Source organism: Dendrobates tinctorius, unplaced genomic scaffold (assembly GCF_039654945.1).
Source record: "Dendrobates tinctorius isolate UK_male_01 unplaced genomic scaffold, ASM3965494v1 ptg000382l, whole genome shotgun sequence".
Taxonomy (NCBI): Eukaryota; Metazoa; Chordata; class Amphibia; order Anura; family Dendrobatidae; genus Dendrobates; species Dendrobates tinctorius.
Genome location: NW_027362048.1, coordinates 83,703 through 107,522, shown reverse-complemented (window position 1 = coordinate 107,522; position 23,820 = coordinate 83,703). Strand labels below are relative to the sequence as shown.

The following is a 23,820-nucleotide window of genomic DNA, read 5'->3' as shown; positions in this document are numbered from 1 at the left end:
TTGTTTGGCGGCTGTTGCACACTAAAAGACGCTTTTTATTGTAAAAAGTTTTTGCATCACCACATATTGAGAGCTATAATTTTTCCGTATTTTGACCCACCGAGTCATGTGAGGTCTTATTCTTTGCGGGACGAGTTGACGTTTTTATCGGTACCATTTTTGGGCACGTGACATTTTTTGATCGCTTTTTATTCCGATTTTTGGGACGCAGAATGAACAAAAACCAGCGTTTCATGAATTTCTTTTGGGGGGGGGGGGTGCGCTTACACCGTTCCGCGTGCGGTAAAATTGATAAAGCGCTTTTATTCTTCGGGTCAGTACGGTTACAGCGATACCTCATTTAGGTCGTTTTTTTATGTTTTGTCGGTTTTTTGCAATGAAAACAATTTTATGTAAAAAATAATTATTTTTGCATCGCTTTATTCTGCGAGCTATAACTTTTTTATTTTTTTGCGGATGATGCTGTATGGCGGTTCGTTTTTTGCGGGACAAGATGACGTTTTCAGCGGTACCATGGATATTTATATGCGTCTTTTTGATCGCGCGTTATTGCACTTTTTGTTCGGTGGTATAATAAATCATTATTTTTTGCTTCGTTTTTTATTTTTTAAGGGGTTCGCTAAAGGGGTTAACTAATGGGACAGTTTTATAGGGCGGGTCGCTACGGACGCGGCGATACCAAATGTGTACTTTTATTGTTTTTTTTTGTTTTTTTTTTCAAAGAATGAATTTATTGGGGAATATTTTTTTTTTTTACTAATTTATTTAGCGATTTTTTTTTTTTTTTTTTTTTTTTTTTTTTTTTTACTTTATTACATAGTCGCTGATCTGTCACATCACATCACTGTGACAGATCAGCAATCTGTCACAGGCAGTTCTGCAGACTTCCTCATGCCTGCGCTTTGCAGGCAGTGAGGAAGTCCACTCCCTACAGTCCCCCGTCGCCATCTTGGATCCGGGGGCCTGTAGGGAAAGAGCCTCCCGCAGCAGCGCTGCACATTGCACTGCCGTGGGGGGCTCAGGGAAGCACGGAGGGAGTCCCCTCCCTGGCGAAGCTTCCCTTTAACTCCCGATACACCGCGATCGTGTTTGATCACGGTGTACAAGGGGTTAACGTGTCGGGGCGGTCCGTGACCGCCCCTGACACATTGTGCCGGGTGTCAGCTGTGATAATCAGCTGACACCCGGCCGCGATCAGCGGCGCTCACCACGTGGGCGCCGCTGATCGCATTAGACGTACTATCCCGTCCTTGGGAATTAAGTCCCAGGGCACATGGACGGGATAGTACGTCTAATGGCAGAAAGGGGTTAAGGAAGATGGGTAATAAAAATAAAGATTTATAGTACACTTGAGATATAACTGTGTTACTATAAAGTAAGTATTAGGGCTAGGGCGCACACAGCTTTTTCTGTCTGCGGATAAACGCTGCAGTTTTGGCAGCATTTTTCTACCTATTTTTCACTATATCTGCATTAGTTTTTTTATCGCGAGTGAAAACTATGGCAGTTTATATAAATCGTGATAAATGCTGCGTTTATTGCCGCAATCAAAAAGTAGTGCAAGCAGTGATTTACTCAAACACTGCATGTGTTTAACCCCATTGAAATCAATGGGGGTGTTTTTCTGAACGATGATCACTCAGAATAGCGCTGTGTGTGTATTAGCCATTAATAATAAGTAAAGCATTAAACTATTAATATAAATTTACTCAAACTTTAAACACATTCACCAACATTGGAGCACACCGGCTCCCTTGATGCCTGTTTAGAGACTATTGTTTGTTCAAGAGTGAACATGTCCAGGCATGTCAGGACATGAAAGCTCGGAAGCTCTGTCTTCCTGACTCTGTGGGGTGCAGATACTTAACATGATTGACAGAGCTGCTGGCCTGTCATCTGCTCTGCATTCACTGTCTACCCCTGTTTATTCTCAGGTTGAGCCCTAACAAAGCATTCTCCTCTGTCCTCTTCTTCTAACCTGTAAAATAATACAGTAATATCTACAAATCATGGATTTGGTAAATATAGACCCCACACTTTTAGACCACAGGCTGAACAAATCTGAATCCAAGATTTTCGAATTGACACTGTAATAGATATATTTTTAAATATGATCCCATCGCGATCCCAACTTGAATTTTGGTACAGATGTGGCTAGGCGCATAGCAGGCACATGTGCATTTTTTGAAATTTTTAAATTAAATGTTTTTATCGAAAATGCGTTTTAAGATTTTGCGTTTGCATTCGCGTGGGTAAAATATTAACAAAGATACTCTTCTGACATATCTAGTGAAAGCCTGTACAGTTCTGAGTAGAATGGTGTTTATTTTGTTTCTCTATCTGAGTTATGAGGAGAAATGTAAAGGCAGGCAACACCGAAATTTGCACTTTTTCCGAACTTTGAAAATCAATTAAAAAAAATCTAGAATTTTTTTTCTTCACATTTTGCATTCTCTGACACACTATTACCAAATAACAAAACAAAAACCCTTACAATATAAAAGCCACATGTATTTAGATAAAACCAACACAGACAGAGGTTAAATAAACCTTAATGATTTACAATGACATAGAAACTTAGAACTATTTGTGAAACAACAGTTCTGAAGATTGTCACTTGCGAGCATTGTCTTTCACATCAGAAATGCAGCTATCTAAAGGCCCCGTCACCACAGTGATCTCGATAGTGAGATCGCTGTATGTGACTGGGATCAGCGACCGGCCCCCCTGCTGGTTATCGCTGATCGTGCTTGATCGGCCTGGGCCATTTTTTTTAATCGATGGTGTCCTGCTGCCCAGCATGCATCGGCTGCGTGTGGCAGCGAGAGACCAGCGATCAGGATGCTGGTTTCTAATGTAAACATCGGGTATCCAGGAGCTAGCGTGTACGCCGGTTTCCAAGGTAAACATCGGGTATCCAAGAGCCGAGACTCTTGGATACCCGATGTTTACATTAGAAACCACCGTCCATGTCGCTGGTCCTGATCGCTGGAGGAGCTGTCTTGTGACAGCTCACCAGCGATCAGCCCAACGATGTCCCAGTGATCCCATCATGTCGGATCCTTGGTGGGATCGCTGGGACATCGTTTTGTGTAACGGGGCCTTAATGGTCTGATAAACCCACCACAGACAGATTACGTCATTCTCGGTCTGTAACTGTTTGACCAGAAATGCAGCTCTGTCATGTTCTGAATGCATGCTGTATATTTCAATATGGACTCAAAAATAGCCATTTACTCTGTCGCCTCATTGGGGGACACAAGACCTTGTGTTATGCTTTCTGTCCACTAGGAGGCGACACTATGCTTAATCTGAAAAAGATTTGGCTCTGGCTCCTCCTCCACAGTATACACCCCTGGGCGGCATCCGCCTTACCTCAGTTTTTGCTTAGTGTCGCAAGGAGGCACACCTAAGAAGATTCTTCTTGACACAGATGAAGAAAAGAGGGTCTCTCTGAGACTCCCGACATGGCTCCCTCCTCGGTCCTCTTTTTAGCGGTACCCGGTTGAGGTAGAGATGGCTCTTCCCCATGTCGCTCCCTCCCCAGCCCTTCGGGTGCATGGTTCGAGGTCGAGAACCCCCCTCCTTCCCCAGGCCCTGGGCTTTTTGGGTTGAGGCTGAGGTGAGGAAGAATTCCTCCTGATGGCGGTGAAGCGCCCTCCCTAACCCCCTCTAGGGATGTTAGGTTGAGACGCCACAGGTAGGAGCTGCGTTCGCAGTGCTAACTTTATTGTAGCCCCAGCACTGCTGAGGTCTGCTATGGGGCCGGGGGCTGTCATATTTGGGCCACAGTATGCAGGGATTCCTGTCCCTGCGGCAGCGTCAGCCCTCAAAAGGGGTCAAAAAGACCCTTCACAGGGCTGCGCTGCGTATATAGGGGCGTCAGGGCGATATGGCACTCATCCGGGGGGGTTTTGGTTCGTTTTCCGCCCCCCTCCGGACTACCGCGCCGCTCTGGAGCCCTTCCCGGGCAGGATTTTCTACTTTAGACCGCGGCTTCGGCCTAAGCCGAAGCCGCCGCCCCTTGTTACCGCCCCCGGCCTGCCCCCCTGGATGATGATAATGACGCTGCACAGCGTCATACAGGGGCCGGATCGAGCCAGGAAGGCGCAGTTTTACCTGTCTGCGTGCCCTTTTTCTGCTCCGCCCCTCCTCCCTCCCACCTCTTTACCTCAGGGAAGACAGCAGCGCTGCTATATTACTCAAGAACGCTGCACAGTCTCCAGGGGGCGCAGAACCGAAGTTTTTCTGCTGGCGCCGGATCTAGGAGCACACCGGTGGGGTAAGGCACAGCAGGATAATATCCTGCTGTGGACGCAGACTCCCTATAGGTTCCCTATAGCGCTCCTCTGCATAGCCACCCCTGTAAGGTTTTTGGTCAGAATAACCTGCCGGCACTCAGTGCACTATGTCTGTCTCCAGGTCCGAAAGAAGAAGAGAGAGACAATCTTCCCAGTGGCAACATGCACCGTACTGCTAGAGTTGTTCCCAAAATGCTGGGTCAGTGCCCCAAGAGGCTCCTGTCACTGTTTCAACTCCACTGACATGCCGGTATGGGCTGCATCTATGTCACAGTCCATAGATACGCTGACTTCCACATTGCTTCAGGCTATGCAGGGTCATATCCCAGCTATAAGCGGACAGGCAGTCCCTGGCAATGCTAGTAGTGAACGGCCCCATAGGTCACGTTCAGCTACATCCTCCCATGGCTCACGGTCGTCCTGCTCTAGGCAGAGACACTCTAATTCTAGGTCTCCTAGACCGTCTCATTCCAGAGACGGGCGCAGCAGATCTCCACAGAGATCTTCGGGCATGGAAAAGCGGCGGTCCAGATCTCCCTCCAGGCAACGCCTCAGCGATGCGCAGGATTCAGAGGGCATCTGTGACTCCGAATCAGAAAAGGAAACATAGGAGTCTCAGGCTCCTTGTCCTCCTAGCAATACAGCGCTAGTTGAGGACATTATCACTTCTATTCATCGGGTGCTGGTTTTATCCGATGCTCCCCAAGAACCCCCAAAACATAAGATCTGTTTTGAGGGGCCCCTGAAGTCCCTAAAGTTTTTTTCTTTTCACCCAAGCTTTCAGGACATCCTTGATAAGCATTTTTCGCAGTCTGCCAAAAAATTCGCCAACCGTAAAAAAGGGCTAGATACTTTTTTTTTTTTTTTTTTTTTCCTCAAAAAGACCAAGAAGTGGACAGATCCACCGGAAATCGATCCCCCTATCTCTAAGCTTGCAGCACAGTCTCTCCTCTAACAGCCAGATAGCTCAACCCTGAAGGATACAGCAGATCGGCAGGTTGAGCGCATGGCTCGTTCAATTTTTGAGGCTGCAGGAGCCTCCCTGGCTCCCACCTCAACGTGGGCAGCCACGGCCATTCTGGAATGGGCCAAAAGATTGCAGGAGAACCTCCAAAAGTCTGCTCCTCAGATGTACGATCAATTAGTTCAGATAGCGGTGGTGGCAGATTACATACGCCTTGCAGCTTTTGATTCTGCAAGAGGCGTAGCAGGTATAGCAGCGAATGTAATTACAATCAGACGTATCCTCTGGCTGCGAGAATGGGAAGCGGACGCGTCTTCAAACAAGCCTCTTACGGATCTCCCGTACGTCAGTGGGAGATTTTTTTTTTTTTTTTCGGGGAAAAATTAGACAAGATGATTTCCAATGCCATGGGGGGTAAGAGTACCTTTCTTCCCCAACCGCAACCTAAACGTATGTTTAAGCGACGTAACCAGGCTAGGTTCCGGTCTTTTCGGAACTCCTCAGGCTAGGCCGCTTCACGTCCTTCACAGAATTACAACCGTTCCCCCTCACAGGGACAACCAAAGGACAGCACACAGGACGGACAAGAATTGGCGGTCAACATCAGGCCAGGCAAAGCCCAAAGGAGGGAAATTCCAGAATTTCTCCTCGTCATGACTCACGAAATACGGAAGACACCCCCACCTGTAGGCGGTCGACTTTTAAACTTTCAGCAAGTCTGGCTGCCTATTACAGAGGACAGGTGGGTCAAGGAAATAGTGTCTCTCTCTCCTTCAAGCAGGAGTCATAATACGGGTTCCCGAAAACGAGAGATTCCGAGGACTCTACTACAACCTATTTGTGGTTCCCAAAAAGGGAGGCAGCGTTCGGCCAATTCCTGGACCTAACGCAACTCAAAAAGTTTGTAAGAGTTCGGCAGTTTCGCATGGAGTCCCTTCGATTCATCATTGCGGCTATGGAACAGGGAGAATATCTCGCCTCCATAGACATACAAGAGGCATACCTGCACATCCCTATTGCGCCTGCTCATCAAAGATCTCTCAGGTTCACAATAGGGCAGAATCAATACCAGTTCGTGGCTTTGCCTTTCGGAGTAGCCACGGCTCCCAGAACATTCACCAAGGTTATGGCAGCCACCATGGATGTCCTACACTCAGAGGCATAGTGGTCGTCCCATGTCTGGATGATCTACTCATCAAGGCACCTACTGTCAAAGACTGCGAAGACAGCGTCTCGATCACGATCAACACACTAACTCGTCTAGGCTGGCTAGTCAACTTTAAGAAGTCGTCAACTACTCCCGAGTCAGTCACTGATCTTCCTAGGGATTCTATTCGATACCTCCAGGGGTCTGGTACACCTTCCCAAGGACAAGGTACAAGCTATCCGCTGTGCAGTTCGCATGTTAATCCACATACCTTGCCGATCTCTTCGGTTTGCCAGGAGACTCCTTAGCAGGATGGCAGCAGCAATGGAGGTGGTACCATTTGCCCAGTTCCACCTCAAACCTCTTCAACTAGCCATTCTCAGATCCTGGGACAGGAAACCTTTCTCCCTCGAAAGGGAGTTCCGACTGACTGAGTCAACCAGGAAATCACTGTACTGGTGGCTTAAACCACCCGTACTGGCCAAAGGAAAATTCTTTCTTCCCAGTCGATGGAAAGTCCTGACCACCGATGCGAGTCTAACAAGATGGGGTGCAGTGCACCTACTTCACAGGGCACGTGGTCTCCAATAGAAGCGACCATGCCCATCAACATTCTGGAGATACCAGCTATCTTCCTGGCGCTAAAAGTTTTTTGCCATCTGCTGAAGGCCTCTCACATCAGAGTGCAGTCGGACAATGCCACGGCAGTGGCATATGTGAACCACCAAGGTGGGACTCGCAGTCCCCAGGCAATGAGAGAAGTGGCGCGTCTCCTTCGCTGGGCAGAAAACAAGAAATCAGTACTCTCAGTGGTCCACAGTTCGGGTGTGGACAACTGGGAAGCCGACTACCTCATCAGACAGGAAATGGACTCGGAGGAGTGGTCTCCATCCCAAAATCTTTCGTCGGATCTGTTATCGCTGGGGGACTCCGGACGTGGACCTATTCGCATCTCATCTCAATGCCAAGGTCTCCATTTTCATGGCAAGGACACGCGGTCCGAGGTTGCTCGGGGCGGATGCCCTGGTTCAGGACTGGACTCAGTTCCAGCTTCTGTACATTTTCCCACCTCTTCCCCTGATGGCCAGAGTCATGAGGAAGTTCAAACAGGAAGGAGTTCCGACCATCCTAATTGCGCCGGACTGGCCCAGACGTACATGGTACGCCGACATCCTTCAGCTTACAGCAGACACCCCTTGGCGTCTTCCAGACTGTCCCGATCCCCTGTCTCATGGCCTGTTCTACCACCAGAATTTAGGGACTCTCAATTTGACGGCGTGGTCCTTGAAACCTGGGTTTTAACCCAGGCAGGGTTTGCTCCAGACGTCATTAGAACCATGATCAGGGCACGGAAACCAGCTTCCGCCAAAGTTTATTATCGTACCTGGAAAACGTATTTTACTTGGTGCGACTCTCTCGTTGGCGAATTCCGTTCCCTTACTCTCTTCCGAAAGTTCGTGGTTTCCTTCAATCAGGTCTGGACGCCGGCCTATCCTTAGGATCGCTTAAGGGTCAGGTGTCAGCGCTTTCAGTGCTCTTTCAGAAGCGTATTGCTAACAAACCACAAGTCAGGACGTTTCTTCAGGGAGTCTCCAGATTGGTCCCTCCTTACAGACGTCCACTGGATACGTGGGACCTTAATTTGGTCCTACCTGCTCTACAGGCACCTCCTTTTCAACCTCTTAAGGAAGTTCCACTTCGAGTTTTATCACAAAAGGTGGTCTTCCTCGTGGCAATCACCTCGCTACGCAGGGTGTCTGAGCTGTCAGCGCTCTCCTGCAAACAGCTTTTCCTATTCTTCCACCAGGACAAAGTGGTTCTCTGTACAGTTCCATCCTTCCTTCCAAAGGTTGTGTCTGATTTCCACCTCAATGAGGGCATCTCATTACCGACCCTTTGCCCGGCTCCGGTTCATAGAGTGGAGAGGGCCCTGCATACTCTTTACCTTGCCAGGGCATTGCGTATGTGTGTGTGTCTAGGACTCCACCCTTCCGGAAGTCTGATTCCTTTTTTTTTCCTTATTCCAGAAGGCATTCGCAAGGGTTTACCAGCTTCAAAAGCTACCCTTGCCAGGTGGATCAGGTCCACCATCCATGGCGCCTACCGCCTAAACAATTCTCCTATTCCGGCCGGTATCACGGCACATTCCACACGGGCGGTAGGAGCCTCCTGGGCCATTCGACGCCAGGCTTCAGCACAACACGTGTGTAAAGCGGCCACTTGGACTAGCTTACACACGTTTACGAAACAAAATAGTGTGCATACTCAGTCCTCAGTGGAAGCGAGTCTGGGTAGACGGGTACTGCAGGCGGCAGTGTCCCTAGTCTAGGGACCTGTCAGCACAATATTCGTCCATTGCTTCCCACCCAGGGACTGCTTTGGGACGTCCCAAGGTCTTGTGTCCCCCAATGAGGCGACAGAGTAAAGGAGATTTTTGTGTACTCACCGTAAAATCTCTTTCTCTTAGCCTCTAATTGGGGAACACAGCTCCCACCCTGTTGCCCTTGCGGGCTGTTATTATGTTGGGTACTCATATTGTTCCTTGAGCTGTACATAGTAGCCTTTGTTTATAGGCTTGGTTATGTTGGATTTGTTATCTCCTCCTACTGCTTGGGTACAAAAACTGAGGTAAGGCGGATGCCGCCCAGGGGTGTATACTGTGGAGGAGGAGCCAGAGCCAAATTTTTTTCAGATTAAGCATAGTGTCACCTCCTAGTGGACAGAAAGCATAACACAAGGTCTTGTGTCCCCCAATTAGAGGCTAAGAGAGATTTTACGGTGAGTACACAAAAATCTCCTTTTTATATTCGCACTACAATAGGGCACCTCAGGGGCTCTTCCAATGGCTCATGGCACCTGCAAACCATTCAAGCAAAATCTGCATTTCTATATGGTGCTGCTTCCCTTCTGAGCTTTCCATTGGATATGAAAAGTAGTTTCCGACCACACATGGTGTATTGGCGTACTCAGGAGAAATTGTGTAACAAAGTATATGGTCTATTTTCTTAGCCCTTTTGAAAATTTGGGGCTAAAACAAAATTGAAGTGGGAATTTCTTTCTATTTCCACAGCTGAATGTTTACACTATCCTGTGAATTAGCTGTGAGTTTAAAATGCACAATACACCCCTCTAGACGAAATCCTCAAGAGGTGTAGTTTTCAAAATGCGGTCACTTTTGGCAAGTTTCTGCTATTTTATCCCAGCGGCTCCTTTTAAATGCTACTTGGTGCCCGCAGTCTAATCCTACCAAATCTGTGCTTCAAAAGTCAAATGGAGCTTCTTCCTTACCAAGCCCTGCCATGTGCCCAAACAGATGGGGTGTCGGCGTACTCAGGAGAAATTTCAAAACAAATTGGTTGATCCATTTTCTCTTGTTACCATTGTGAAAATGAAAAATGTGGGACTAAAGCAACATTTTTGTGGAAAATAATATATTTCATTTTTCTGTTCCAATATTGTTAAATTCTGTGAATCAGTAGGTTCAAAATATTAAAGTATTCACCACACCCATAGAATAAATTCCTTGAGGGGTGTAGTTTCCAAAATGGGGGGGGGGGGGTGACTTATGGGTGGGAGTCTATTATTTTGGCACCTCGGGGGCTCTTCAAATGCAACAATGGTGTCCATAGTCTATTCTGCACTTGAAAAGTCAAATAGCACTTCTTCCCATCCAAGCACTGCTTTCAGACGGTAGTTTTCTCCCCACATATGGGGTATCACATACTCAGAAACAATTGTGCAACAAATTGAGTGATCCAGTTTCTCCAGTTACCCTTATGAAAATGAAAAAATTGGCGCTAAAGCAATATTTTCACTATAAATATGTAACTTTTTTTATTTTCTTTCAATTTGCTGTTAGAACATCTGAAGAGTTAACAAACTTTGCAAATGCAGTTTTGAATACCACGAGGGGTGCCATTTTTACAATAGGGTCTGACTTATCGGACCCTCAGTTACTTTGGAAAAATGAAAAATTACTGCTAATTTTTAAACCTATTACACATCGTAATGTTTAAAAATGAGGCTGACATAAAGTAGACATGTGGTAAATGTCGTTCAGTATTTTGTGTGTTTTCTTTTCTTTGAATTTTTAAACTCTAAAAAAAGTTTGAAAATTAAAAAATCGGGATTTTTTTTCAAAATCTCAATTTTGATTAAATGATATTTTCACACTGAATATTTAATACTATCATGAAGTACAATGTGTCACAAAAAATATCAATCAGTGGGATCATTGAAGCGTTCCATAGTTCCCACCACATAAAGGTTACATTGGTCAGAATTGAGCAATTTTGACCTGGTCGTGAAGGTGAAAACAGACTGTGGTTTGAAGGTGTTAAGGAAACAAATGACACAATTCCATATTGAAATTGGACAAATAATAGTATTAAACAAACTAGGTTAGGTTCTCTGTTGATTAGATACATGCAGTTTGCTTAATCCTGCTTTCAACTTTACCCACAGAGCAACTGAGGAACAGATTGTCCAGATCATGTGCATTAGAAAGGGAAAGCGCTTGGTGGGACGGATTCTCCCTTTCTTTCCTTTGCAGCAGTGTACTTCATTGATTTCCACTGCAGCACACAGCTTGCCCTTCCTCATCAAGAAAGATGTTCAAGATCAGGTGTCCATTCTTTACTAGTGTTTTGCAAATCTCCATTTCTTATATGTTTCAAGCAAATTTTGTTACAACTGATCTCTCCCAGATTTTGCCATGCCTGGCTGTTCCCTGTGCTCAAGTGGTGAGCCAGCTGTCTGGATCAAGCATCACTTCTCTGCTGCAGTGTCTCTGTGGATCTGGCGTTACTTCTCCTCAACAGCAACTTACATCTCTTCTCCAGAATAAGGTAAAGCTTAAATGCTTTTTTAGAAAAAAATAACATACACAATTATGTAAATGTGTAAAAGTCTTTTCTAAATGTTTGGTCCAGTAGATCGACAATGGCATTGTGCTTGTACCTATACCGCTCCATTTTATCATGTTAAAGAACTACTCCTTCCAACAAAGTTTGTATCCTCTTAATATGTTGCAGTCATCATATTATCTAGCACTGTGTACTTACAATTGCTCATTTTGCATTTCTACCCAGTTAACTCTTCTCTTTGCTCTATGTAGAAACAGTAAGTTTCTTGTCCCTGCAGAAATCAGTCCCCTTTTCACCTCCTCCCCTGTCAGGGACTTTTGCAGTGACTGATGAGTCATGCAGTGAAAACTGACCTCCTGTTCTACATAGTGCATAAGGTCAGTAAACGCTGCGGGTTGGACAGTGCGTACCTCTGCAGTGTCCAACCCGCAGCGTCCAGATGTTACAGCATAGTGGAGGGGATTTCAAGAAATCTCACGTCCACTATGCGTCCAGAGACGCCCAAGGCTCACCCGCGGAGACTGACATGTGGTTTGTCTTTCCAGACACAAACTTTGAAGCACCACTATAGTATTTATACTTTTCTGAGTATGGCCGTCATGTGTATATAAAAAATGCCTCTTGTTCATTACTCTTGTTCATTCTTGGAGCTACTGGAAATACCAAATTGATAATGTGGCTGGGTTCTTCACTCTTCTCCCACTTTTTGTATCTTTCTTGTTATACCCACTCTATCTGCAAATGGTTGTATCAATCTAATTTTACAAATTGAGGAAACTGTCAGACTTTAAGGAACTTTTATCTGTTCGCTTGGAGTATAAGACCATGTTCACACGTTCAATAATTGGTCAATATTTTACATCAGTAGTTGTAAGCCAAAACCAGGAGTGGGTGACAAATACAGAAGTGGTCACGAGTTTCTATTATACTTTACCTCTGATTGTTCCACTTCTGGTTTTGGCTTATAAATACGGAGATATAAAACTCACCATATATTCTGAACATGTGAACGCGGCGTATCACAGTTCATATCCAGTCACTTAAACATCCAGAGTGCATAATGTTCTCAGTGGCCTTTTATACAGGATTTCAACCTATATTTATCATTTAGATAATGAGCGCACATATCAGAATTATGCGTGATTCTATGCCAAAGGGTGAAAATTAGTGATGAGCGAGTAGCATTGTTACTCGGATGTCCCTGAGCATGCTCAGGTGATCTGCGAGTATTTTGTCGTGCTCGGAGATTTAGTTTTCGTCTCTCAGCTGCATGACTTGCGACTTGTAGACAGGCTGAATACATGTGGGTATTCCCTAACAAACAGGCACTCCACATATGTATTCAAGTTGTCTAGCAGTCGTAAATCATGCAGCTGAGACGAAAATCTAAATCTCCGATCACGCCAACACTCGGAGAACATCCGAGCAACAATGCTACTCGCTCATCACTAGTGAAAATATCATTCATATAACAAGGCCATATTCATGTTATATGAGACCACTCATTATCACATGAAAATTGATTCCGGAAAGAACATAGAAACAGTAAAACTTGATGCCACAGGGAAAACCATCAAATTCCTTTACTTTCTCAAATAGTAATCACACCCACATTTGACCCCTTAATTTTTGGCTTTACGTTTTTCCCTCCCCTTCTTCCCAGAGCCATAACTTTTTTATTTTTCTGTCAATATGGCCATGTGAGGGCTTGTTTTTTGCGGGACGAGTTGTGGTTTTAGCATGTCGTGTACTCGAAAACGGGAAAAGAATTCCAAGTGCAGTGAAATTGCAAAAAAAGGTTCAATCCCACACTTGTTTTGTTTGCTTTTTTTTTTGCTAGGTTCACGAAATGCTAAAACTGACCTGCCATTATGATTCTCCAGGTCATTACGAGTTCATAGACTCCAAACATGTCTAGGTTCTTTTATATCTAAGTAATGAAAATAAATTTCAAAGTTTGCTAAAAAAAAATAAATTGCGCCATTTTCCGATACCCGTAGCGCCTCCATTTTTCATGATCTGGGGTTGGGTGAGGGCTTATTTTTTGTGCACTGGGCTGGCGTTTTTAAGAATACCATTTATGTGCAGATGCGATATTTTGATCGCCTGTTATTGCTTTTTAACGCAATGTTGCGGCGACAAGAAAAAACGTTATTCTGGCGTTTCGATTTTTTTTTTTTTTTTTTTTTTTTTTTTTTTTTTTTTTTTTTTTTCTTCCCCCCTGCTACGCAGTTTAGCAATCGGGTTAATCCTTTTTTTTATTGATATGATAGATCGGGCGACTCTGAACGCGGCGATACCAAATATGTGTATGTGTGATTTTTTTTTTTTTTATTATTATTTTGAACGGGGCGAAAGGGGGTGATTTAAACTTTTTTTTTTTTTTTTTTTGGCATGCTTCAATAATCTCCATGGGAGGCTAGAAGCATCGACAACTCAATCGGCTCGGCTACATATAATCGATGAGCAGAATTACAGCATTGCTATGAGCGGCGTTCACCGGGTGGCGCTCATAGCAATGCCTCATCAACAACCATAGAGGTCTCTAGGAGACCTCTGGTTCTTATGCGGGCACATGTCAGCGGGCTCACCGCTGGAGCCCTCATCAAAGCTGGGGTACTGCCATTGGACGTACTATTGCGTCCAATGGCAGTAAGGGGTTAAAGCAATTATTTGTTAGGGTGACCTTTAGGCCTTGCATCAAGAAGCAACTTTTTTTTATTTTTTTATTGCACAGTGTGTAATTTTCACACTGTTTTTTGTGTGGTCTAGGTTTCTGTCCTGATGAAGAGGTGCTGCACAACCTTGAAACACGTTGACCCTGTAAACCTATTTAATAAATTTTTGTCTGTTGGAAACCATTGTAGATTCATTAGCAGCAGTGCAGGAGTGACCTCTCCTTCCCAATCATTTCAAACAGACTTTAGGCCCATGCTAGGAAACTAGACGAGTTTAGCAGTAATGTGTACACTCAATCCCTTTGCATTCTGCTAAAACTAGATGGCTTATGCTTTCTGCCATGAGTACAGCAGAAAGGCTCCACGACAGTAGAAAACTAGGCACTTTTCCTTATAAGGTGACTACATGTTGAATCTTATTGAGCAAAGTGTTTTTCTATCTATTGCTTATATTAGTGAGCATAGTAACATCACCATGCGCTCTTGTATTGTTCTTATTACCCCACAGCTCGGCTTGACCCTCCTTTGCCAGATTCTTGACCGAGGTGAAGAATTGATGAGCTCTAAATGTCCTACCGCACTGAACCAATCTCTCTGGTATGTTGTATCATCTGATCATTAAATGAAAATTGTCTACAAGACAATGTGGTCGATTCTTCAAACACCTCAATAGTGTCTTAGAAGCTTTGAAAAGTCACAAAATTTTTGCACAACCCACAGTTGTGTAAGGATTTGGCAAATTTTGGCATTGTCACGACTTTGTACGTCAGCTCTGCTGAAATGGGTGAAGCTGGGGAGGAGACTGGGCAGGAGGAGTCTGGGCATGGCAACACCTCTGTTGATTTAATCAAATCTGTCTGGAGTAGTAGTTCTGGTGCTGCACATGAAGGTGCATGTCGCTAACTAGAGGCACCATCTCACTGAGTGGCATGCATCTCGTAATGAATTCGGCGTTGTGTACTGTCAAGACTGGCATGGCACGAGCATGCGCAACACCAGTCTTGAGGACTCGGCCCTATTATATTTTTGTATACACAGCATGTGTGATCCGTTTTGCCATTCAAAAAATTGGAGGCTGGACAACATTTTTCCCTCATCAATGAGAGGACAATCCTCTCTTAATGATTTATACTGCTTACCGGCCTGCCTAAATGCACTTTATCTGCAGGACACTGCCCAATGAAAATGGGGAATGTGCTGTTGGCCACATGATGCATTTTGGGACAGAGTGATCATATTATAGTTATGTTATGGTTTTATTCTGTTCCCATCCGCTTGTTTTTTTTATTTTAGTATTGTATAAACAGGCCAGTAAACAAGCGCTGATCATCTTGTATGCGCCATCATATATATTGTACTTTAATCTTTCCTAGTTAACCCTTCCCTGTGCCAATGTGCACGAATACTTCCCTTTGTCGGTTAACGTGCTGCAAGGACTTGACTAGTAGGGAACACAATCGTGTAATCTGTGATTATTTTATGGCACGTACCTCTACATATCAACACTGTTTCTTGACTGTTCATAAGAAGAAAAAAAAATGGAGATTTGTTTTTGTACACAAGATGCAGAGGAGTTGTTCCTTTCACATGTGTGACTGGTAGATTTGAAATCTATTTTTTTCTTTTAGAAATCTAATAAAAATCTTTCACAGGACACCATCTTTGAACATGAAGTCCCTACACAGGTTTATATCCCAGTATCAATGTATTTTAAGATCCAGCGTGGATTGAACAAATTTAAGGCACACAAGATGCATCTCCGGTGAAAAGCTAGCCTGGAGAATATTGCTTTCCGTGCCGCTCAGACAGCCTCTGCTCGACTGGAAGCGATGACCAGGAACTTTCTTGATCCATACAACTGATGTTCTCCACCATTATGCACTTTCCTTTTGAGCAGAGCATAACACTACAGACAAAACCATGTAAAAAGAAAATACTCACAGCATACAAAAGTAAACATATCAGGATGTGTCAGTGCTACATTAGTCATGTATCAGGGGGATGAATATCACATTAGGTTCATATTTTCTATAGAAGTAAGTCTTCCAATGGTGTCTCTGAAATGTGATTGGCTGTAATGGGCAACTATCCCATGTGACTGATAACTAATGTGTGTGTATGTATGTGTGTATATATATATATATATATATATATATATATATATATATATATATATATATATATATATATATATATATATATATTCTAATATATAAAGCTCAGAGTGTGTGTGTATGTCCGGGATAGGCATCCGCACCGTCGCAGCTACAGCCACAAAATTTGGCACAGTCGCACGTCTGGACCCCGAGAGCGTCCTAAGCTGTGTTGTGAGGCGAAATTTTAACCCGGCGCGTTCCAATTCGCCAAACAATTTTGCCCCTATCTACATACTGGGGGAAAAAGTGTGTGTGCGTGTCAAGCCCCACCCCTCATTGTGATGTTATAATGCCCCTATTTGCATACTGGGGAAGCAGTGTGTGCGTATCAAGCCCCGCCCCTCATTATGTCACAACGGTTGCCATGGCGACGCTGATGTCATATGTCGCAAGCCCCGCCGCCGCTCATTATGATGTCATAATGGTTGACTATGGGATGGAGGATGTGTGATGGGTATATGGGCACTGGACTATGGGATGGAGGAAATGTATGACGGGTATATGGGCACGGGACTATGGGATGGCGGGTATGTATATGGGCACGGGACTATGGGATGGAGGATGTGTGATGGGTATATGGGCACTTGACTATGGGATGGAGGATATGTTTGACGGGTATATGGGCACGGGACTATGGGATGGCGGATATGTATATGGGCGCGGGACTATGGGATGGAGGATGTGTGATGGGTATATGGGCACTGGACTATGGGATGGAGGATATGTATGACGGGTATATGGGCACGGGACTATGGGATGGCGGATATGCATATGGGCACGGGACTGGGATGGAGGATGTGTGATGGGTATATGGGCATTGGACTATGGGATGGAGGATATGTATGACAGGTATATGGGCACGGGACAATGAGATGGCGGATATGTATGATGGGTATATGGGCACGGGACTATGGGATGGAGGATATGTATGATGGGTATATGGGCATGGGACTATGAGATGGATGTGTGATGGGTATATGGGCACTTGACTATGGGATGGCGAATATGTATGATGGGTATATGGGCATGAGACTATGGGATGGAGAATATTTATGATGGGTATATGGGCACTGGACTATGGGATGGAGAATATGTATGATGGGTATATGGGCATGGGACTATGGGATGAAGGATGTGTGATGGGTATATGGGCACTGGACTATGGGATGGAGGATATGTATGATGGGTATATGGGCACGGGCCTGTGGGATGGCGGATATGTACGATGGGTATATGGGCACTCGACTATGGGATGGCGAATATGTATGATGGGTGTATGGGCATGGGACTATGGGATGGAGGATGGGTATATAGGCATGGGACTATGGGATGGAGGATAATTATTATTTGCTACAACTAACCAGTTACTATGCCTGGGCAGCGCCGGGCTCTTCAGCGTGTGTGTGTGTGTGTGTATATATATATATATATATATATATATATATATATATATATACATACATACATACATACATACATACATACATACATACATACATACATACATACATACATACATACACTCACTGGCCACTTTATTAGGTACACCATGCTAGTAACGGGTTGGACCCCTTTTTGCCTTCAGAACTGCCTCAATTCTTCGTGGCAGAGATTCAACAAGGTGCTGGAAGCATTCCTCAGAGATTTTGGACCATATTGACATGATGGCATCACACAGTTGGCGCAGATTTGTCGGCTGCACATCCCTGATGCGAATCTCCCGTTCCACCACATCCCAAAGATGCTCTATTGGATTGAGATCTGGTGACTGAGGAGGCCATTTGAGTACAGTGAACTCATTGTCATGGTCAAGAAACCAATCTGAGATGATTCGAGCTTTATGACATGGCGCATTATCCTGCTGAAAGTAGCCATCAGATGTTGGGTACATTGTGGTCATAAAGGGATGGACATGGTCAGCAACAATACTCAGGTAGGCTGTGGCGTTGCAACGATGCTCAATTGGTACCAAGGGGCCCAAAGAGTGCCAAGAAAAAATTCCCCACACCATGACACCACCACCACCAGCCTGAACCGTTGATACAAGGCTGGATGGATCCATGCTTTCATGTTGTTTACGCCAAATTCTGACCCTACCATCCGAATGTCGCAGCAGAAATCGAGACTCATCAGACCAGGCAACGTTTTTCCAATCTTCTACTGTCCAATTTCGATGAGCTTGTGCAAATTGTAGCCTCAGTTTCCTGTTCTTAGCTGAGAGGAGTGGTACCCGGTGTGGTCTTCTGCTGCTGTAGCCCATCTGCCTCAAAGTTCGACGCACTGTGCGTTCAGAGATGCTCTTCTGCCTACCTTGGTTGTAACGGGTGGCAATTTGAGTCACTGTTGCCTTTCTATCAGCTCGAACCAGTATGCCCATTCTCCTCTGACCTCTGGCATCAACAAGGCATTTCCGGCCACAGAACTGCCGCTCACTGGATTTTTTTTCTTTTTCGGACCCTAGAGATGGTTGTGCGTGAAAATCCCAGTAGATCAGCAGTTTCTGAAATACTCAGACCAGCCCTTCTGGCACCAACAATCATGCCACGTTCAAAGGCACTCAAATCACCTTTCTTCCCCATACTGATGCTCGGTTTGAACTGCAGGAGATTGTCTTGACCATGTCTACATGCCTAAATGCACTGAGTTGCCGCCATGTGATTGGCTGATTAGAAATTAAGTCTTAACACACAGTTGGACAGGTGTACCTAATAAAGTGGCCAGTGAGTGTGTGTGTGTATATATATATATATATATATATATATATATATATATATATATATGTATGTATATGACATAATTGATTGGAGTTCCTCTTACTTTTTATGACATAATGGATTAATAAAGAAGTAGTTTTTACAAATCTGGTGAACTTTCATCCTTTTGCTGGATCCCAATCTCCTCAACACACCTCATTTAAAAAGTTTTCGTTATCTTCATGACTATGAAAATTGTAGATTCACCCTGAAGGCATCAAAACTATGAATTAACACATGTGGAATTATATAATTAACAAAAAGGTGTGAAACAACTGAAAATATGTCTTATATTCTAGGTTCTTCAAAGTAGCCACCTTTTGCTTTGATTACTGCTTTGCACACTCTTGGCATTCTCTTGATGAGCTTCAAGAGGTAGTCACCGGAAATAGTTTTCACTTAACAGGTGTGCTCTTTCAGGTTTAATTGGTGAGATTTCTTGCCTTATAAATGGGGTTGGGACCATCAGTTGTGTTTTGCTGAAGTCTGGAGGATACGCAGATGATAGTCCTACCGAATAGACTGTTGGCTGCTTTTTTCTTGCCATAATACAAATTCTAAGTAAAGAAAAATGAGTGGCCATCATTACTTTAAGAAATGAAGGTCAGTTGGTCCGAATAATTGGGAAAACTTTGAAAGTATTCCCAAGTGCAGTGGCAAAAACCATCAAGCGCTACAAAGAAACTGGCTCACATGAGGACCGCCCCAGGAAAGGAAGACCAAGAGTCACCTCTGCTGCAGAGGATAAGTTCGAGTCACCAGCCTCAGAAATCGCAGGTTAACAGCAGCTCAGATTAGAGACCAGGTCAATGCCACACAGAGTTCTAGCAGCAGACACATCTCTACAACAACTGTTAAGAGGAGACTTTGTGCAGCAGGCCTTCATGGTAAAATAGCTGCTAGGAAACCACTGCTAAGAACAGGCCACAAGCAGTAGAGACTTGTTTGGGCTAAAGAACACAAGGAATGGACATTAGACCAGTGGAAATCTGTGCTTTGGTCTGATGAGTCCAAATCTGAGATCTTTGGTTCCAGCCACCGTGTCTTTGTGGGACGCAGAAAAGGTGAACGGATGGACTCCCACCGTGAAGCATGGAGGAGGACGTGTGATGGCGTGGGGGTACTTTGCTGGTGACACTGTTGGGGATTTATTCAAAATTGAAGGCATACTGAACCAGCATGGCTACCACAGCATCTTGCAGCGACATGCTATTCCATCCGGTTTGCGTTTTTAGTTGGACTATCATTTATTTTTCAACAGGACAATGACCCCAAGCACACCTCCAGGCTGTGTAAGGCCTATTTGACCAAGAAGGAGAGTGATGGGGTGCTACGCCAGATGACCAGGCCTCCACAGTCACCAGACCTGAACCCAATCGAGATGATTTGGGGTGAGCTGGACAGCAGAGTGAAGGCAAAAGGGCCAACAAGTGCTAAGTATCTCTGGGAACTCCTTCAAGACTGTTGGAAGACCATTTCCGGTGACTACCTCTTGAAGCTCATCAAGAGAATGCCAAGAGTGTGCAAAGCAGTAATCAAAGCAAAAGGTGGCCACTTTGAAGAAGCTAGAATATAAGACATATTTTCAGTTTTCACACTTTTTATTTATATAATTCCACATGTGTTAATTCATAGTTTTGATGCCTTCAGAGTGAATCTAGAATTTTCATAGTCATGAAAATAAAACTGTGAATGAGAAAGTGTCCAAACTTTTGGTCTGTACTGTATAAATGTATTTATATTAGTCATAGCTTTATTTATGCAACTGTTTATTCTATAGAACTTACATTTCCTATTTCAATATCTATATTCTATATTTCCATTTAGCATATGGCTACTCATGGGCCAAAATTAAAAAGAAAATGAATACAACAGGTTTAGCTGTGCAAGGCTGAAAGTTCCGATATATATACCCTCGTATAAGCTGAGATTTTCAGCCCATTTTTTGGGGCTGAAAGTCCCCCTCTTGGCTTACACGCGAGTCATATACCAGGGGTCGGAGGGGGAGCGGGGGTGTCAGACATCATTCTTACCCCCCTGGCGCGGTCTCGGGCTCCTTTAGCGGTCACGTGGTACCGCTCATTAAAGTCCTGAATAAGCGCATATTTATGACTTAAATGAGCGGTACCATGTGACCACTGAAGGAGGGAGCCTGAGACCGGGAGAAGGGGCTGCAGAGACCAGGGGGGTAAGTATATGCTATATTCACCTGCCCCCACTCCATCGTGCGCTGCTCTGTCCTCTCCTCTGCATCCTCTGTGATGTTCAGGTCAGAGGGCGCGGTGACGTAGTTAGTGCGCACCACGCCCTCTGCCTGAACGTCACTGACAGAGGGACCCAGCAAACAGAGTGACGTGCAGCCATGGAGCGGGGATCGGTAAATATCACCAGTGCCGGGGTCCTGAGCCAGCGGTGACATCAGCACCTGTCCCCGCCTACTCAGGACACCGGCACCGGGCCCCCAGCGACGAGATGTGAGTGTCATTTTTATTTGCAGCGGCAGCATATGGGGGCATAAACTATGGAGTATTTTATGGGGTAGCATATGGGGTATAATCTATGGAGCAACTTATGAAGCATTTTATGGGGCATAATCTATGGAACATTATATGGGGCATAATCTATGGAATATTTTATGGGGCCATAACCTTTATGGAGCAGCATATGGGGCATATTTTATGGAGCATCTTATGGGGCTATTAACCTTTGTGCAGCATTATATGGGGTGTATTTTGTGTGGAGCATCTTATGGGGCCATTATTAACCTTTGTGCAGCATTATATGGGGTGTATTTTGTGTGGAGCATCTTATGGGGCCATCATGAACTGTATGTATCATTATATGGGGCTCCCGATTCAATATGGATATTCAAAAACATTTAACCTACTGATGTCTCAAGTAATCTTTTATTGGTATCTTTTTTTATTTTTGAAATCTACCAGTAGCTGCTGCATTTTCCATCCTAGGCTTTACATGAGTCAATAAGTTTTTCCAGTTTTTTGTGGCAAATTTAGGGGGTTGGCTTACACACGAGTGTGTATGTATATACTGTGTGTGTATGTATATACTGTGTGTGTGTGTGTGTAAAATATATATATATATATATATATATATATATATATATATATATATATGTGTATTTTTTATGTATATTTATTATTTTCAGCCTTGCACAGCTAAACCTGTCATGTTCATTTTCCTTTTAATTTTGGCCCATGAGCAGCCACTTGCTTTGTGTAATGATTGTGTTGCTAAGCTGTCAGGAAAATGCATCAGCCTCTGTGTACAGACTTCTGCGCAAGCAAGACTTGCATATTCATCTGCTGATTTATATGAATTTGCATGTTTTGTGTTTTAGGACACCCCTTGTTGCACAAGTTGCCCATTGCCTTTTGCAGGTCCAAGCCAGATTCCTACCGCAGCCCCTCTGCTTTCCGGACACAGCTCTACTGCACTTTTCACGTTACCTCGATGATCAGAGTCTCAGTCAATTGCAGTCAAAGTTCAGGTGAAATTGTATTTTTTTTCTTTTTACCTGCTGTATGAAGCTGTAGGCAATACATGATTAAGGCTTTCAAATGTGTAAGCATTATGGCTTTAATATGTGCACATTCTGCCACTTGTTATGCTATATGATTACAGGCTAAGTTTTAACTACTTTCCTTTGGTGCTAGAGAACATCCCATTTGGACCATTCAGAGCACAGACAATAAAGACCTAAATTTGAGAGAATATGGTCTGGTTTATTGTACTGCAGTGACTACATAGAACTGAAAAGCCATTTGACAGTAGTCGGGCAATAGAGATCACCCATCTCATTGGTAGTGAAGAGGTTGTCCACTACTTGGACAACCCCCTTTTAAGTTCTGTATTCCCCAATGTAAGCTAAAAATGCTAGAGGCTGTTATTTTTGCAAAAGGAGGATCTACGAAATATTAATGTCACTTATGTTGAGGTGCCCATACTTTTGCACCGGTCAAATTTTGTTTAAATGCAGATTGCACATTTTCTGTTAGTACAATAAACCTCATTTGAATCCAGAAATATAGCTGAGTCCATCAGTTATTAGATATATGAAACTGAAATAGCTGTTGCAAAAACCAAAATTGTTATAAAGAAAAAAGGTTAACATTAATAGGGGTGCCCAAACTTTAACATATGACTGTACATATCTTGTTCATTAAGAGTTTGTTTTTCCTTGAAATTTAGGTCCGCTCCTAGTCCGTGAGAAAAACTGCACCTTGGACTCTCCGCAGCCCTAAACTACCTTTCAGTCTTTGCTTCAAGGGTTTTATGTAAGGTTTTATTATGTTTCCGCAAAGGTGTATATGATGAAGCATTGCAGTAAGGAGAAAGGCGTGGTTGCCCTCCATCTACAGGAAGACACAGCTAAACCGATGCGAGACAGAATATGTACCAGGCTGAGCCCATACTGTTTTTTGTGTAGGATGTTGTTAAAGAATGGCTCTGTGAGATCCATCATTGCTAATGTCACTGAAAGGATCTTTAAGATGAATCCTGTTTATTTTTTTTATACATATATAGCGCCATGTAAATAAATATAAAGTATTATTAAACTGGACTCATTAATGACCACGCATTTGTACATGTGCCTACCAACACTGGTTATTAGAATATAAAAGATGCTTTGATATGACAAGTTGAAAGCAAGAAAAATAGTTGAGTTTATCAGATTTTTTTAGATTAAAATCCAGATGGTGACTTGTTAATATTCCAATGAGAAAGTAGTCCAGCTTGACGATTAAGTAAAAAAAATAAATTCTTTATTCACTAGAACATTTTCAACTAGAGGATAAAAATGTCAGCATAGGTGGTGCAAAATATTGCGTTATCAACACGTTTCTGTTGTCCAGGCACCCTTAGTCATGACTAAGGGTGCCTGGACACCAGAAACGCGTTGATAACGCAATATTACTCTGTCGCCTCATTGGGGGA

At 43.9% G+C, this 23,820-nt stretch overlaps 1 protein-coding gene across 4 annotated transcripts in view; it reads left to right on the top strand.

Moving 5' to 3' along the window:
* The window catches only part of PATL1 (PAT1 homolog 1, processing body mRNA decay factor), a 155,473-nt gene extending 132,032 nt beyond the window's left edge, over nucleotides 1-23,441 (top strand). For all 4 annotated transcript variants that reach the window (XM_073563152.1, XM_073563150.1, XM_073563151.1 and 1 more), the window contains 5 exons: nucleotides 10,877-11,036; nucleotides 11,119-11,259; nucleotides 14,464-14,552; nucleotides 22,223-22,372; nucleotides 23,074-23,441. In XM_073563152.1, coding sequence (XP_073419253.1) covers nucleotides 10,877-11,036; nucleotides 11,119-11,259; nucleotides 14,464-14,552; nucleotides 22,223-22,372; nucleotides 23,074-23,092 — 559 coding nt within the window. In that variant the 3' untranslated portion in view covers nucleotides 23,093-23,441. The remainder of the gene's footprint in view (nucleotides 1-10,876; nucleotides 11,037-11,118; nucleotides 11,260-14,463; nucleotides 14,553-22,222; nucleotides 22,373-23,073) is intronic.
* Nucleotides 23,442-23,820: the final 379 nt, after the last annotated feature.